Genomic DNA, 17635 nt, shown 5'->3' on the forward strand with positions numbered 1-17635 from the left:
TTTTACTTTTCTTTGTTGGGATACTTTTAAATATTTAAATTTCTTTCTGGACTACTAGATTGGATTAATTAATTCTTATCCATTTTATTAAAAATGATTTAAAAATAAATTTTGAAAGGTGTTTGTTTACGATATTCCCAACTACAGTCGACAATCGACTGTCGATAATTCGAAATTATTCTGACCGTTGATGATTAAAAACAAGTTAATTTGATTTAGTAAGGATTTTATGTTAATTAATTTAATTAGAACAGGATTTACTTGGACAAAGCAAGTATGTAGTTATTTCAATCAAAGATTGCTGAATTTTTATTAAAAATGATGTCAAAATTATTATTGTTAACTGCCAAAATATTTTCAAGTTCACAGCATTCTTTGTGTTTGTTCAGTAACAAATTTTGAGTTGTATTTTTAATATTTTAGATTTTAAAGATTCGTTTAGTATTCCCAAAGATTTATTGATTGAAACTAGTTGTATACACAATTATTTAATGGATCAATATAAAATATGAACCATTCCATTCAATTTCAATATTTTTGATTGTCAAAAAATAACGGCTTTTTTTTATATTCAAATCCACTTTAGACCGATGATCGAATATTCGAAGTTGATAAAAATATTTTTCATTTCCACGCTTTTAATTAACTCATAGTGCTGATATAAATATTCCAAAAGTTTTGATCAATTGTTCAACCATTTACTCTAATTAACTAATTAAGTTACTAGAATCATAAATCAGTTTTGGAGAATCAGATATGAAACCGTTAAAGACTATGAACACTTGATCATTTCAAATGATTCTTAGTTTTATTTTCATCAATTTTCATACGAATTACTCATTTGACATCAAGTCTTTGTGCAAAACGATCAGAATATGTTTTAGTGGTGACAATTTTTGGAGATTAATTAAAAGGAATTAACATTGATAAGACGGTAAGAAGCTTCCAGACACTTGATTAAGAAGCGCGTCCTCAAAAGGTTCAAATTCGTTCTTTTTATTTTTTATTTTGAAAAAATAAAAACAAAAACAGAAATCATTAAAATTTAGGAAATCAACACTGAATAATAATAATTCTGTAGATAACAATTAGGGAAACATCTAGTTCATAACATAAACTCGAGGTTTGTTGATATTCTTATAAAATCTATTAAAATTAAGTTTTTTCTTTGTGCCTTAAATTTTATCAAAAAAATATTATATGAAGGAATAGACAAGATATGGTGATATTTTCGAATGGAACTGATTACTGATCATATTCACACAACAAAAGAATGTCGTGTAAAATAAATACCAGTCTTATGTGTCATATCTTCGGAAGATTGTGCAAATATATAGATTAAGTGCTGTAACTGAAACTTAATAATGATATCATCAGCAATTGTGTATTAAATCCTGCTGGATAAATCGAAATATTAATTATCATTGTTAATACTATTAATATACTTGTTGCCCTCGCGTTGACAATTCGGGAATATTGATTTAATATTGTATACCGACTAGTCGTGCATGTACATTTATTTTGTGTGCACAGAGAGTTACAGTAAGTGCTGAAGAAGTGAATTACAGAAATATATTTGAAAATTATAACTAATTGATGACCTCGTCTCGTTTATTTTATTATATAAGTTCCATATGAGCATTTTCGTTCCTCATCTACGTAAGAAACAAATTGTGTGTATATACATGTTTTTTTCTTCATCCACCGTCATTACGTATGATGATTCTTTCTGTACGAGAGTCAATTTTTTTAATATTTTTCGATAAATTAATTTATAAAGGCTTAATACTTAAACACATCCATCTAATAGATGCTCATTTACTTTTGCTTTATTCACAGATTCAAAAACATTTTATTTATTCGGTTGTTCAGGTGCCATTGTTCTACGTAAACGAAAGCTCTTATAAGCAGTAATGAAAATATCTTACGGATTAATTCAAGGACTTTAATTACTTTAATATCTACGTCATAGCAGTCATTTGAAGAAGTATATAACATTATATATATGTGTGTTTGAATATTCTTGTGTCAAATAAGCACGGCAGCGAGTAACAACAAGATATTTAATTGATCATTAGCAATCACATGCAAAAGATGATGGAGAGTAAACAATTTGCAGCTGAAGGAGCCCCTGCTACAGGTAGGAATTTCTCTTGAATTTCAATTATTAATTATTCAGTTGATTCGTTTAAATTTTGTTTTTAAATTTTCCATCTCGAATTTTTAATTTTAAAATTTTACTGCTAAATGCCATGTAAATGCTGTGTAGCCTTCCAAATTGACTGAAAAAGATGGCAAGAATCTTGCATTGGATCTGAAATTCTTGATTTATAGTAAAAAACGCAAAATTTTATTTGTTTACATTGCTTTCAATCTGAAATCATAAGAAAAGCAACAATTTAAATGAAATTGAACTAAATAACTCAATTCCCTTAGATTTGAATCATCACGCATCATAATGATGAATCTTTTTTCTTTCTCTAAGCAACTATATATGCACTAAATTGATTTAATAGCTATGAGCAATAAAAAAATTGCAATGTCAATGGTCACACTATAAAGAAAATAGAATATAGGGAAATAGTAGCTAGTTATTTTATATCTCTAACTGTTTTATTTACAATTCATCATTGTAATCAGTAATAATACATAAGGATATGATTTGTACATATTTATATGTTGCCTATTTGATTTTTTATTTTACTTTATTGCGGAAACATTAAATGGAATGCAATTTAAGTGAGCTTTCCTTTGTTTACACGAAAGTTGCGTGCATTTTTTATTTTTTACTTCACATAAATACCTTAAATTGCAATTGCATTGCATATAAGCTCGGCTTTCGAGAGTAAGTGAGATGGAATTTAAATATAGAGAACGTGTTGCTGCTTATGATGATAAAATAATAAACATTTTAGAGATGTATGTCAGATCTATTTCACATCATTAGTTCACGAACTGTCCACAAACGTAGTTTCAATTATTATAATCAGTGCAACGAAAAAGTTTGTAAAGAGAAAATTCTCTAATTAGACGCGTTACAAAATTATTGATAATTTGTGTGTGTGGTACTGAAGAAAGCTTATTATTATTATTATTATATTTTTTTGCTTAATTAAAGTTCCTGCATGCAGAACTTTTCATCATCACTGCCGTCATTATCACTAATAATGGAAAATAAGAATTTGAACGCGCTCTCTTTTCGCGCCTCATTTAATAAGCGATCAACAAACTTTAGCTCGGTTGTTGTGTCTGTGCCGCGATCATGGAACAAGTTTACACAATAATAATATTGTGTATATATTATTTTATATACATATTTTCGTAGCTGATAACTGATAATCGTCAACATATTTTTTTTTTCATTTTGTCGCGTATCAACAACATCGAAAATCGTGCTGTCATTAATTCTGGGACTTGAGCGCATTTGTAAGGGCAGAATCAATATTACTTGAATTCAAGCTTTTAACGACTTTCTAAAATTTAAAATTTTAACGGTTTTTTGAAATTCAAAATTTAGATTTTTAGCGATTTTTGGATCCAAATTTTCAAAATTTAACGGCTTATATTGTGAATGTTTAAAATTTGCTTCCACTCTGCAATTGCATTAAAAGTCTAGTCGCTAACTAAACAAAGTGTCTCGTTAAACTGCTCCCTTGCCTCAATATAGCGCTAAATAGACGACGTGCCCAGAAACAGTTTCTTCTTCTTTTTCCATATTTCCTCCCATATCTTTTGCATATTGCGGAACCGCTTAAATGAGAGAGAAAGTGTCACATCATCAGTTATTAATAATTGTACAAAAAATAATAGTCAGAATAGTAGCATAACGATTATTTAATATAATTAATAAAAAGATTATTAATAGTATCGATCAACCACTCAATTGTGCTGATAAGTGCACATCGTTTATTTCATAGATGATTTCCTTAGTTCCAAAGTACGTTGACGCGAGCGAAATTCCATCAAGTTTAAAGTCTACTGATTTATATATTATTATATTTATATAAATTTTTTTATTTCATTTAAATTTTCGATGACTAACTACTTTTAACTATATTGTTTTGATGGCTGAATGAAAGAAGCCTCAATGCGAAAAGTGCAATGATAATATTATTATTAGCATTCATGAAAAAAATTGATCATGCTGTCAATTATTGACTCAAAAGTGAAAATAAATGATGAAAAAAAAAAGACTTACTGATAGCATGTAATTGAGGGCAAAGCTATGAATGGAGATATTTATTTGGAATGAGATGGAAAGATGATGTTCAAGTGTACCATAATTTAAACTAAGAATCGAAAATAGCCAGACTCGAATCTATATTTAAAGTAAGACTCGTGGAATAATTAATTGCGAAAAACAATTTTAATTGAAAGTTACGTTAGAACTGAATATGAATGCATATTACCTTCAATACTTAGAACTAAGGCGGAAAGACGCTATACTTGGGATGAATGACATTCTACTGAATTCCTGAAATCTTTTATTGACCTACTGGGGGTCCTCGATTTGAATAAACTCAGTTTGAACTGATTTGACAAATAAAATTCAAAACTTCATTTTGCAACGGACATTTTTGATTCAAAAATTCAATTTGAATAGAATTTTCGATGAAAATGACTATTCAAATCGAGGACCCCCTAATAAAGCTTCCAATAAATCACTGCAATAATCACAGCATACATATATTGTTGATTACCGGATTTCGTATTGTTGACGAAACGCGCAAATGACTTTGAGTTTTCTTTCTGCTTTGCTCATACTCAACAATTAGAATTAAGCAAGTCATCATTATTAGATCAATTTGCAAACATTTAGTCGGTGTGGTGCTAAAAATTTCCCAAGTATTCTTGTTGATCGTCTCAACACCACATCATACTTAATACTGTCGTTTGAGATTACGTGAGTCTGTTGTTGGCAATGTCATTTTGCGTATGGCTGGTTCTTAATGATTATTAATTTGATTTATAATGACATTTAAGAAGAATTTTTGAATTGAAGAAATTTTGACGAAACATTTTTAACATTTGAATTTCGGCCGTTATTTTTGAAATTAAAATATCCGTTAAAAATGATGAAAAGTAATAAAAGCGCTGAAGTCACGTGTTGCTCATAATTTACAATAAATTCCCTTTCTCAGCTGCTTATTCACATCTAATTTGGTGATCGTGACTGGAAAATTCTCAAACTAGTTTTGATAGCTAGAAATAAAAACACTAATCCGGATGATATATTTTGATTTCATTTATAGTCATTATGATCATGATGAGATGCCTCGTGCAACTTGCTTTATATTCTTTCTAAAACTTTTTTTTTATTATTTTGATAAGATAATCCAGCCGATTAATAAGATTGCGATGTGTATATATTCACTTTCGTGTTATTTTTTTTTTCTTATGTTTATATACAACAACACAAGCTTGATAATCCCAAACACGATCATACACACTCATATTCGTATCAAACGATGATACTATATATTATTTACGTTTCTATACATTTAAGCTTTTTTTTTATATTTCTTTTTCTCAAACCACCGTGAAGCTCTCCAGAGCTGCCTTTGTCAGTTACAATTTGCAATTTGAGCTATTCACTTCTTAAGCAGTGTCCACAAAACTTGTTTTTATTTATTTTCAATATTATCGATACCGCTTGTTAAACATTCTTTTCACTAAATGTATTGACGTGCACATATTTCGGCTATTTCGGTTAGGTGATTAATAAATCGTCATACCTACAAACATAGTCGAAAGTAAAGCAATAGTGAGAGAAAGACATAAACAGAAGGAAAAAAAAAAGAAAGAAAAAGTGAATTAATTAAGAAAAAAAAATTATGCGATAGAACTCCAAAAAAAATGGAAATTTCTGAACCATTCACATCACATACACAATAGTTTGGTATACGAAGACTAAAAAAAAATAATACAGGATAGAAGTACTGAACAGGTCAACTAATGTCAATATTTAAGCAGTGATTTGTTAGAGGTCATTTCATATATATTTTGTTTCATTAATGTGTGTTGAAATATCTAGCATTTAAGTTAATTTTTTTGTTAACAAAGCACTGCTGTAGTCATTAAAAAAGTAGCTGTAGCAATAATAACAGTGAGAATCATACACACATACGCGTACGTAATTAAGACGAGAAAACAAGTACCTCAATCTGAAATAAATAAACAAAAAGTAAAAGAAGAACATTTTATGTGTGATTTAACTTCCCAAAAAAGGAATGAAGCTTTGCTAATCACATTCTGAGGTATTTATTTATATTTTTATTTTACTTCAAGTGATAACTCCTGTGATAAAGAAAAAGAAAAAAATACATTCGCAAAGTAAGCGACTCCGCAAAATACAACAATAAAAATAATAAGAAACAAAATTGTGATCAGAAAAGAAAAAAAATCATTCTGTGTACGTCCGTAAAGAACGTTAGATCGTGAACGACAACGGTTGCACGAACAAAAAAAAAGAGAAGTAGTAATAAAGATATTAAGGAACGGCCTGTGAATGAAGGTGAAAAAGGAAAAAAAGTTTTTTGAAATGAAAAGTGAATTAGATATATTAAATTTCGGTGGACATGATTATTTATTAAGTTCCAGTGCAATTCCACTTGATGATCATTTATTTCAATCACAATTCAGTATTTTGGGTAAGAATCAATACTTCAAAAACCTGTTATCTATCATCAATACTTCACAGTTAATGACGTTTGCAACCTTTATATTTATGTAATCTTAAATGTATTTTTTCTTTTTTTGACTATCCTGGGTATCAAAATATTTATCATTAAAATCCATTAAGCCTAGATTGAAAATCCCCCATGAAATTCCCGTATGTTTCTATCAGTCCAAACTCCAAGTATTGCTAAAAAAGACGAAGATAAGGAATTTAAAAATATGATTCACACTAATACCTTTGCTCAACCGTGATAACGAGCCTTACTTTTTAATTATTTTTATTTTTTTCGCATAAGATTGCTGGTGACTGAACTTATCAAAAAAATGCTATATCTTTCATCAAATTTCTTACTGTTGCTGTTTGCAGATTATGTCCTTAAAATTTATAACATTCAACTTTCTATTGAGCCACGTGCTTCATAAACAAATTTGTATAGATTACTGTTATCGTTGAAATATATTCTATACTGTAATCTCTCTCAAATTTGTGTAATTATACAATAAATATATTATTTATGCAATCATAAAGGCAGGGTTGTTGCGAGTATTGTTTTGAAGGTTCCAGGATGCAATAATATTGTTTGTAGCTATTTATAGGAACTGCTGAGACAGTTTCTAATCATTAGATTCCTGTAAATCCTAAAGTAAACAAACATTTGATGCGAAAGCTTCCGCATCCATAGATGCAAAATTCAAATTTTTTAGAACAATAACGACAATTTTGACTATCTAAAATGCAAAATATCTAGACATACTCGACTGACACACGATGAAATGTTGTCCACTTGACAGACAATAAATTCTAAGTATACTTTTCGCTTGTGTAGACAACATTCCAACAAGTGCCGATCAAGAACAATTAGTTGATTCGATTCTAACAATGCCTAATGTCTTGTAGACACTGTAGATTGCAACTCTGAATTTTAACACCCCGCTCTTAAATGAAATGGCAATAAGATCTGAGATTAAGTCATCAGCGTTCCCAAATAAACGAAAGTATATCTTATCAGAAATAATTTATCGTGTTGGTGTTTGCTTGACGTCTGAAGTATAAAAAAATAAAGCCGTGTTATTAAAAATAGAACCAAAAAAAATACGGTTGGTGGTCTTGAAAATGCATTATTGGCATTGATAATGGCATGGATAGTTTTATTGATAGATTATGTCTGATAAAATATAATGGATCGATTAACTGGAATTATAAATAAAGTTGTTGCTATTTTAACGCTTACTGGTAGTTGTTATGTTAATTAAATATTGTATTTAAACAGACAGACATGTGAAATTTGTTAACTGACTGGAAGCCTTTATCTTTGAGTAATTTATGAAAAATTCATTGAGTCTTATCCCTAACTTAATATTTTGGCTTTTAAGCACATTCGTAAGTGATATGAGGAGATTTATTAATGTGAAAAAGATAAGATTTTTAAATTAATTTAAGAGATTTGTTTTAGAAACACTTGAAAAGGTTCATGTGGGTATATTATGACTTTATCAACTAGCTTTGTCTAGTTTACTAGATTTATAGTGAAAATAAATTTTCCATTACCTTCTAAAATAGGAATTATTGAACGTAATTAAGTGATAATGTCTAAGGATGAATCTTTGTTTGTTCCTTAATATCAACTTTAACACTAAATTCCTTACTTTACTGGTTGAACAGGTAAACTGGGATTCTCCTAATTAAGACGCTGTCGCTGATTATCGTTTTGATCAATCTTCCAATACACTTTCAATGCTGTCATTCCTTTGTGATGGCGTAAATTCAAATAGTTCCTTTAATTCAATCGCGATTTCTTTGTGTTTACGTCTGCTTTCTTCCTTTTCGTTCAATTTTTTAACGAAAATCATTCAAAACAAGATTCAAAATTTAAAAATCCGTTAAAAATGAATTTAAAATTTAGCAACCTTAAAATAATAAGAAAAGCTGTCGTATGGAATGCAAAACTTCAAAATGAAGTGAAAGTGACCTGACAGCATCTATTTCGACTTTGCAAAAAGTTAGATCTGCCACATCTTACTGCTCAGTTATGATATAAGATCAATTTGCTGATATTTTTAAACTTTCCTCGACCAACCTCACAAGAATGCAAAAGTCAGCAAACTACTGATTAAACACAGTTCCTCAATATTTGTATTGGCAATAAATTCCTTCTCTTTAACAAACTGCAGTTGGCTAAAAATATTATCATGTCATGTCTGGTAAAATATTTTTAATGTGTACATTAACTCCAGTCATTCATACATAATATACAGCCAGCCATCCAATTCTATTATAAGAGAGAGACATTAGGGAGACACGTGAGAAACAGAAAAAATTGATGATTACAAAATAATTTAATAATTATAGTGAGTGTGACATTGGATGATAAATATATAGTTTTAAGCAATAGATTTTTTTGTCTTATCACTCATGTTTACAGCCATGAATCATGGGGATTATGTTAAATGAGTAACTAAATGCCGATAATGCATTTTATGAAGTAAGAAATTCTTTCACTTGAGTTTGTTGTAAGGCACGAAAAAATAAAATAAGTAAATAATGTGAGTTTACAGCACAGACAGTATAAAAAGTAAAGAGAAACAATCAGTTCGTTTCTTCTACAAATTATCAGACCGTTGCTTTAAAATAAATAATAAATAAAATATTGATAACCGAAAACTGTGAAAGCCGAGCAGCATTAATGATCTCATTCATTGATTTATTTACTTATAGAAACAGAAGATGATACATCATCACCGATAATGTCAAATTCATCAATGATGATGGACGATGTAAAGGACATACAGACAAGTGTTAATATCAATGGATCATGCAATGTCTGTGCAATATGTGGGGATCGTGCAACTGGGAAGCATTATGGAGGTGAGAATGGATGATTATTACCGGAAGTAGAATTGTGTTTAAATTAAAACATTTTGAATATTTCAGCATCCAGCTGTGATGGATGCAAGGGGTTTTTTAGACGAAGTGTTCGAAAGAATCACACATATTCGTGCAGGTAATTCATCGTACATAGTCATCATAAAGCATTCTTACTAACATTCTAATTTATCCCATTATATGCTTACTAATACTTAATGCTAGATTGCTGGTAAATTAATTTCATTCCTATAATTACTGATTCTTAATAATTATGGAAGGGATCAACAATTCCATCCATGTCTATTAATTATTATTCATCAATTCTTGATTCTGCGTGCCTTAATTATCATCATTATTAATATTTATTTTCATCCACAGATTCCAACGACAATGTGTTGTAGATAAAGATAAGAGAAACCAGTGCCGATATTGTCGTTTACGAAAATGCTTCAAAGCCGGTATGAAGAAGGAAGCCGTTCAGAACGAACGTGACAGAATAAGTTGCCGACGACCAAGTACAGAGGATTCAAACAATTCAAATGGATTGTCGGTCAAGTTCTTATTAAAAGCTGAAATGCTTAGTCGACAAGTTACTGCTGCTTTAGATGAAGTTACAAATGATAATGATTTGAGTAATAAACAGCATGCAAGCATTCATGATGTGTGTGATTCAATGAAACAGCAGCTTCTTATACTTGTTGAGTGGGCGAAATCAATTCCAGCATTCGCAGAATTACAGCTTGATGATCAAGTTAGTCTTCTAAGGGGCCATGCTGGCGAGCACTTACTATTAGGTGTTTCACGTCGTTCAATGCATTTGCATGGCGTTTTATTGTTGGGTAATCATAGTATCATCACAAAAGCAACACCAGACCAAAATGCAAGGAATTTGGACATTTCAAAGATTGGTGCTAGGGTGATTGATGAACTTGTCAGTGCAATGAAGGAAATCCAGTTAGACGATGAGGAACTAGCTTGCATAAAAGCTTTAGTTTTCTTTGATCCTAGTAAGTAGAGCTCATATTTTAATCTGTCCGTCTGTCATGAAATTTCAAATTTATTTTGGCCGTTATTTTTCAAATATTTGCTATTTATTCTCATAAATTTTCCATATGTTTATTTTGAGAACCTATTCCAACAGAGCTGATAAGATTCAGTTATCTTAATTAATTTATTAATCTAGTGATAAAAATGCGCTTCCCGCTAGTAACTTTTACCTTTGATAATGATTTTTAATCAATTTTTTTAAATGTTTTTTAGATGCGAAAGGATTAACAGAACCAGCTAGAGTCAAAGGCATACGCCATCAAATTCTTAAAAATTTGGAAGACTATATCAGTGATAAGCTGTATGATTCACGAGGACGATTTGGCGAGATATTACTTCTTTTACCTGTTCTACAGTCCATAACATGGCAGGTAATACAAGTGGTTCTTATTTTACTGTTTACGATCATTATACTCATACATTTTTAACTTTTACTTTCGTAAGATGATTCAGCAAATAGAAGTTGCCAAAATGATTGGCGTTGCGCACATCGATAATTTATTACAAGGTATGTCTGTGTGCTAATTCTATTTACTTTTTTATTATTATTTTGTTTGCCTCTCTTCATCACCATTACGTTTCAGATTATTCTGTTATTAATGATCATTATTTAATTGTTGTGTTTCTTTTTCTTCAATTTTTTGAATAGAAATGCTACTTGGAGGTGAGACGCAAGTCGATTCTTATAATAGTCCTACGTCAAATAATAATTTAAGCGCAACAGATGAGAATACTTCATTGAATATGAATGGAAATAATAATAATGAGGTAAATACGACGTCACACGATACGCCATTGTCTAATGCCAATCTAATTCAAACATCAACGGCACAACCAATACAGACAATTAATGACGAATACAAGTCAGTGCCAAAGGATACAAATCAAAATTTCTTACCAGAAAATAATTTAGATTTATATCAGCCACAACATCAACCACATATTAGTCCAAGAGTGCATCCATATGATTTAAATATTGCACATCAGCAAGTTCATAATCATCACTTGCGATCAAATAGTCACATGAATTGTAAGCTTTCACCATATAAAAATCAGAATCTTTTGATAAACCATCAAAATCCAATGTATGATGGTATTGTAAGCAGCTCAAATGGCAACGAAATGATGGTCCTTAAAGAGGAACCTGAAAATGGATATTAAGTTATTTCCTCATCATCTCACATACCGTAACTAACAAGAAAGAGAGTAAAAATATCAGTAATGACTAGGGCTTTAATGACCAGTGGAATTAAATTTTGATTCCTAAATGTAGACTGGAAATATAACGGTTTTTAAGAATTCAAATATTTGAATGGATAACGGTTTTAGAAATTTTGAAAAAAATTTAATGGAAATTTCCTGGAATATTCCAATGGAAAAATAACGGTTTTTAAAAATTCAAAGTAAATTTTCTGGAATATTCCAATGGAATAACGGTTTTAATATATTCAATGGAAATTTCCTGGAATGTTCTAATGGAAAGCCCTAGAGACATCAGAAAATCTATAGATTAAGTCAGGCAGAAAATGTTAAAGTTGAATGTTGTTTTAAAAACATAATTTTGATAAGGAAATTACATTTCATTAATAATATAAGTCGAAAGATGTGGAAAGGTGAAGAAGTTATATACTAATATTAAGACTGGAAAATGAAAACTTTTTTATTATTAACAGTGATTAAATGTAGAACAGAAGGTGCTTCCGAGCAATTTAAAAATTATTTGAAGGTAAATTCTTTTTTTTTTCTTTGTGATAAGATCGTGGCAATGGAAGCATGACTGTGTAGTTTTTATACTTGAAAAGCAAATAATCAAGATTTATTATTATTTTAGTTTCGGTGACTGTTAAAATTTTTTTTATATTAAAGATTTTTTTCTGATGCATAATAGCAGTATGTATGTGTCAGTCTGTTATGTCTGATCTGCACATTTTGGACATCAGTTAAGAACCACATACTTTATTATTTTGTTGTTTTAAAAAAGTCTAATTCGTTAACAGACGTTCTGTACAATTTTTATATGTTACTTTATTTCATTTCTTTTATGGTGGAAATGTTACATCATTTACAAAGTTTTTTGTTTGCCAAATTTTTTTCTTAAATAAAGAGAAATTTTGTTAAGATGTTAATTAACTTCCTGTGTATTGGCCCTGCCAAATAATGAATTAAAAAGTTCTGTTTTAGCTTCATCTGTCATTTCGCTAGTGTCTTTTGGTGGCATGAAATTGACAAGCTTGTTGTGGACATTGTATCTGATTTTTCTGCCTTTTGATGCTCGTGTTTCCACTCGTTTCTTCATCTTACTTCTAACATTTTGTAGCTCTATGAATTTTTGTGTTAATTCAGACTGATTGTCACCGAAATTAGTTTTATATTCAATCAATTCTCTTAGAAGTTGATGATAAAAATCGGAATCGTCATAAATGTCAGGGATATGAACATCTTGATGTGTTTCATCATCATTTTTGGGTATTTCAACTCCAAATATTTCATAATCTCCTCTATAAAGCTGGGTTTTCCTGATCAATTCATTCTTGCCAATCAGCGCATTTTCAATTTTGGTCATGATATTTAAATTTGTGACTGGGTTTTTTGTGTCTTTCAAACTTTTAGTTCTGTCGTGCCATTTCTGAAGGACTTGATTACGGAATTTTGAATATGAATCGTAATTATCTTCTATTCTGTCAGCATATTCAGCTAATTTTGATCTTTTCATCAGTAATGATCCATTGTTTTCTTCATTTTTCCTCTTATTGCTTTTAATTACGTTCTTTGATTCTGAAAACCTATCAAAATAAATATTATTAATTTAGTTAAATAAACATTAAGTCATTTAAAACTTACTTTTCTACTAGAGTCGTCTGAAGTTCTAAAAGGTTGTCTAGCAAGTTATACACACCATCACAAGCACTCTCAATCTTATCTGTGAATTCTGAACCCTCAATCTCTGACAATTCAATGAATGAATCAAAATTTGGGAAGCTATTCGCAGTTATCAGCATTTTTTGTGCCTTTAATTCTAACTTCAAGGAGTTTCTCCCAAATTTTCAACTGATTTTGAACACAGACTCCTTTCTTGACTTCATTGCTGACTGATTCTTTGTTCACGAGCTTTGTACTGGTTTCCTCTGTACCTTTTACTTCTGATGGTTGTTGCTGTTTGTTGATAAATTGTGAAATGTCAAAATCATCCTCTTCATCGTTGTCATCGTCACTAGCATCTTCAGAATCGTCTTCATCATTCTCAGAATCACTATTTTCAGCATCAACATCCTCTGAATCGTCGCTTTCTTCCTCATTTACCGATAAATTTTCATCCTCACTTTCTGTAAGTAAATCGTCATCATCTGATGCGTTATTATACTCTTGCTCAATTTGCTTCCGACTAGTGACTTTTCCTTTATATTTATTATCGATTTCACTAAGATTCCTTGCTGTTTGCTTCCTAATATCACTCAATTGATTTATTTCAATATGCTCATCAAAACTTTCTAATTTTGCCTCGTTTTCATCTCTTTCTTCAGTTAAATCCTTTGGCTTTAGAAGGTCATTGATACGATCAGCTATCGTATTATTTTTCTTACTCCTGTTCATGCTTAATTATCGTAGAAATTAATTTTTTTAGTAAATCAACAAATCAACACGTGAAGTTGTTTACTTCGAAATTTTTTTACTGAATAATTATTTCAAATTTCAAAAAACCGTTAAAATTATTTACGAGTAATTTTTATTAAGGAAATTCATTTCAGCTTTAATTAAATACACTGGAGTGATTAAAAAACTTATTTCTTTTGACCAACAGAATTAAAGAGCTTGTCTTTAGCAATTTGTGTCATTAATCCATGAATCAGTTCAATAGAAGTACGGCAGCAATCACGAGTTGCTTTAGTTAACTTATCTTCGGCTCGTTTGTCGCCACCATCAGCAGCAGGGAAATATCCACGATTCAAGCTAGATTCACTTTGTTCCAATTTCTCAGATAAATCAAATATTTGACCTGTTGTATACTCAGCATTACTCAATAATCCACTGCTACCTAAAGTATTAACCCAGTATTTATTCCATAAAGAATCAAGCAGCTTTCGGTCCATTGACGATTTGAAGTAAGTGATATCAAGTTGATAATATTGTTTGCAATGAACACCAAAATCTTCAATCTTATTTAATGGAATAGTTTGATATTCAGATGGTTCTTCATTCGGTGGCTTATATCCTTTTGGAAAGGTTCGAAAAGCTCCAATGTTGACTTTTCCTGAAGATACAGTTCTTACTGGATCTAAGACAATTGCAACAAATGGTTCTTGATAATTTTGATTCAACATTTGAGTTGACACATCAATTCCAGATAACCAACAGCCGTATCCAGGATGTGAATGATACCATCCAATAGCATTTTCCAATCTTCCTGTAATTACACAATATTACATCCAGTTAATATAATTAAACATAATTATGAGTTCATTTTGACTTACCAACTTCCTTAGCAGATTCTATGTATTGAGTCATGTACTCATAAGCTTGTGACTGTGCATTAACTCGAGTTTCAGTTCCTTCAACAGGCAATGCGAATGCATCCATAATAATCATGTTAGATCCTTCAACTTTTCCAAGCAGCAATCCCATAATCTCAATAGAACCACCTGATCGAGCATGCATGACCATTTTTAACAAAGCTAATGCTGAAATCTTGACGACTTTAAAGTAATGTGGATCTTTTTCCCATGGCCGGGAATTAATAATCTTTGATTGCATTGCTCCATCATATTTGAAGATTTCATCTGATGCAGGCAATGTTTCAATGTTGTTCTCCAACTCCCACGTCTTTTTGGCCATTTCCGCGTCCATTTTACAGCCTTAATTCTTTTAAATCACGCTAAAAACTTAATTATACAAAATTTTCTTTGAAAGAAAATTTATAAACAAAAGAAATTCGAGGCGTGGAGACTCGAAATGTTCGAAATTAAGCTGTCAAAATTCAAAGTTTCCGTTCCTTGAGAATTTCGAAAAATTCGAACTTGACAGTCAGTTAAACAATGACAAACACGCAATTTACTAATAAAATGTGAAACAAAAAGTATAAACGAATTTTTAAAAAATTGTTAAATTAAACCATTTCTAGTTCTTTTAAATAAGTATAATTCACTCAATTAAAACCCATTTGACTTGAACATATCGCAGCAATTGAAGGTAGATATAAATATTATGAAAATAAGTAAAAAATTTCAAAAAATGTTAAAATTTTAGTAAAAAATGGATAAAGATACATCAATTAATCATCACGATGCTTACAATGAGAAAGAGAAGCTGTTTATGATGACATTGGATACATATGTGTTTACAAAACGGATCATGCAACATAAAGAGAATAATAATAAAATAAATAAACAATTTGCTACGATTCTGTATGATGCAATGAACGAAATCGAGTCATTTATCCAAAATGCTGAAATCGATGACAGCGATGACGAAGTATATAACATTAAAAATGTTATTCCGTCCATCGATAGCTCTGTATTGCAACCTCATCATTATTATTACTGTAAAGCATGCAATCAGTCTGTAAAATCATCGAATAAGGCAATGAATGAACACTTCTATTCCCCGAAGCATTTAAAGAACTTGCGAATTTTGTCTGCAAAAATGGAAAATGGAAATCAAAAGTCAAGAAATAGAGCCGATAATAGTTCAACAAGCCTTGATAAAACTCTAGATGGATCGACACATAGCCTTAGTAGTATCGACGATCATCCACCTTCAAAAACTCCAACAAAGAAGGAACGAGTGAATTCATTACCAGCAAGAGTTCGTGACATTCTTCCAAAAGATAATATGCCTAAAAAGATGCGCGAGTTCCTGGTCAAGTATGATATAGAAAATTTCGCAATAGGATTAGTGAAAGAAGGACAAGCTGTTCAGAATAGTCAAAAACATGTACGAGTCTGTGATATGTTAAGAAGACGTTTAATTGGTCGTTACCCTAACGTTAAAATTCATCCATTTGGTTCCTTTATTAACGGTCTTGGACATGAAAAAACAGATTTGGATATATTTATTGATACTGAGAATTGTTTCTATGGGAAGCTAAGCAAGAGGAAGATGAAGGATGCAATCTTTCAGACACAACGCATTTTGTCAAATTGTCAAGAACAATGGTCCGATTTTGAGCCAATTGTTAAGGCAAGAACTCCAATTCTACGGGTATTCTGTAGTGTTGAAAAAATTGACTGTGATCTCAGCTTCTCTAATGGCTTAAGTACTGCTAATACAGCACTCATTTCCTATCTGATTGGTTTACAGCCAATTCTCAAGAAATTGGTGCTGTTCATCAAATTTTGGGCAATGAGACTTAATCTGGGAACCAACAGCTATTTACTGACATTGATGGTCATTTTTTATCTTCAACAAGAATCGATTTTGCCACCAATTTCAGTATTGCAAGATGCTGTGCCTCCGACATACATCGAAGGATGGAATACAGCCTTTGCAACACCAAATTTGGCACAATTAAAGCTACAATTTGCTACTGATTTCCGACATTATTTGACTGGATTCTTCAAGTACTATGGCTATAGTTTTGATTTCACAAATCACATCATTTGCATTCTTACCGGACATAAAGTCCCAAAGCACATTTTTGATCATGGAAAGGAACAACAATTACCTCCAGTCTTCCGACCATTTGCCAATTACATGTCTAAAATTAATTTAGAAGAAGCAGATGAAGTTGAAGACTTATTCGCTAATTATAAGCCACTAGTCATTCAAGATCCATTCGATTTAGTTCACAACGTCAGCAAAGGTATTCAGGAGCAAAAGCTTATGAAGATCATTCATTACATGCGTACTACATATGATTTATTAACAAATGCAAAAGCTTAGTTCCATTTCCACATTTATTTCATTATCAGCAGTTCCAATTGTAAATTGCATGACAAAATGAGTGAAAATTTATTTTTTTCTGTTCTTATATTTTTAAATGTTTAAAACAGCAACAAGTAAAAATAATAAAAAAAATCGATGATAAGTTGATGATGATTTTTAAAATCT

At 30.6% G+C, this 17635-nt stretch overlaps 4 protein-coding genes and 1 long non-coding RNA gene across 8 annotated transcripts; 2 read left to right on the plus strand and 3 right to left on the minus strand.

Annotated features, from left to right (window-relative positions):
* Positions 1–1013: 1013 nt before the first annotated feature.
* Hnf4 (Hepatocyte nuclear factor 4) lies at positions 1014–12373 on the plus strand. Of its 3 annotated transcripts, none has more exons than XM_070646440.1 (8): positions 1014–1123; positions 1840–2140; positions 9395–9544; positions 9611–9680; positions 9923–10551; positions 10805–10962; positions 11036–11099; positions 11241–12373. In XM_070646440.1, the coding sequence occupies exons 2-8, from the start codon at positions 2086–2088 to the stop codon at positions 11750–11752; spliced, it is 1638 nt and encodes a 545-aa protein (XP_070502541.1). In that variant the 5' UTR covers positions 1014–1123; positions 1840–2085; the 3' UTR covers positions 11753–12373. The 3 variants fall into 3 exon arrangements, with proteins under 3 accessions (XP_070502541.1, XP_070502542.1, XP_070502540.1); XM_070646441.1 differs by having other exon boundaries at positions 1840–2134; positions 9389–9544; XM_070646439.1 differs by lacking the exons at positions 1014–1123; positions 1840–2140 and adding an exon at positions 5584–6650.
* On the minus strand, positions 2592–4616 carry LOC139095177 (uncharacterized). 2 transcript variants are annotated; one of them, XR_011544836.1, is made up of 3 exons: positions 4410–4616; positions 3877–4318; positions 2592–3750 (listed from the first exon to the last, which is right to left on the minus strand). It is a non-coding gene; the product is annotated as an uncharacterized lncRNA (long non-coding RNA). The 2 variants fall into 2 exon arrangements; XR_011544835.1 differs by having other exon boundaries at positions 2592–4318.
* Positions 12374–12587: 214 nt separating the features above from the next.
* LOC139095173 (protein Aatf-like) lies at positions 12588–14241 on the minus strand. The gene is given in 3 exon segments (XM_070646445.1): positions 12588–13374; positions 13433–13602; positions 13604–14241. Coding segments are annotated over 3 exon segments (1410 nt in total). The 5' UTR covers positions 14183–14241; the 3' UTR covers positions 12588–12713.
* A 57-nt stretch (positions 14242–14298) lies between these two features.
* CSN5 (COP9 signalosome subunit 5) lies at positions 14299–15542 on the minus strand. Its single transcript, XM_070646446.1, has 2 exons — positions 15061–15542; positions 14299–14993 (listed from the first exon to the last, which is right to left on the minus strand). Exons 1-2 carry the CDS (start codon positions 15431–15433, stop codon positions 14371–14373), a joined length of 996 nt encoding a protein of 331 aa, XP_070502547.1. The 5' UTR covers positions 15434–15542; the 3' UTR covers positions 14299–14370.
* An 80-nt stretch (positions 15543–15622) lies between these two features.
* On the plus strand, positions 15623–17633 carry LOC139095172 (terminal uridylyltransferase Tailor-like). The gene is made up of 2 exons (XM_070646444.1): positions 15623–15775; positions 15833–17633. Exon 2 carries the CDS (start codon positions 15839–15841, stop codon positions 17465–17467), a length of 1629 nt encoding a protein of 542 aa, XP_070502545.1. The 5' UTR covers positions 15623–15775; positions 15833–15838; the 3' UTR covers positions 17468–17633.
* Positions 17634–17635: the final 2 nt, after the last annotated feature.

This window comes from Chironomus tepperi, unplaced genomic scaffold, assembly GCF_022539635.2.
Source record: "Chironomus tepperi strain 1889 unplaced genomic scaffold, CSIRO-AGI_Ctep_v1 contig_363, whole genome shotgun sequence".
Classification (NCBI taxonomy): Eukaryota; Metazoa; Arthropoda; class Insecta; order Diptera; family Chironomidae; genus Chironomus; species Chironomus tepperi.

Bases quoted from the DNA above. Each gene is read 5' to 3' on its own strand.
- Hnf4 (XM_070646439.1), top strand. From the start codon at position 6,509: ATGAAGGTGAAAAAGGAAAAAAAGTTTTTTGAAATGAAAAGTGAATTA. The intron at 9,545-9,610 runs GTGAGAATGGAT...TGAATATTTCAG, and splicing joins AACTGGGAAGCATTATGGAG to CATCCAGCTGTGATGGATGC. The intron at 11,100-11,240 runs GTATGTCTGTGT...TTTTTTGAATAG, and splicing joins CATCGATAATTTATTACAAG to AAATGCTACTTGGAGGTGAG.
- CSN5 (XM_070646446.1), bottom strand. From the start codon at position 15,433: ATGGACGCGGAAATGGCCAAAAAGACGTGGGAGTTGGAGAACAACATT. The intron at 14,994-15,060 runs GTAAGTCAAAAT...GTGTAATTACAG, and splicing joins AGAATCTGCTAAGGAAGTTG to GAAGATTGGAAAATGCTATT.
- LOC139095172 (XM_070646444.1), top strand. From the start codon at position 15,839: ATGGATAAAGATACATCAATTAATCATCACGATGCTTACAATGAGAAA.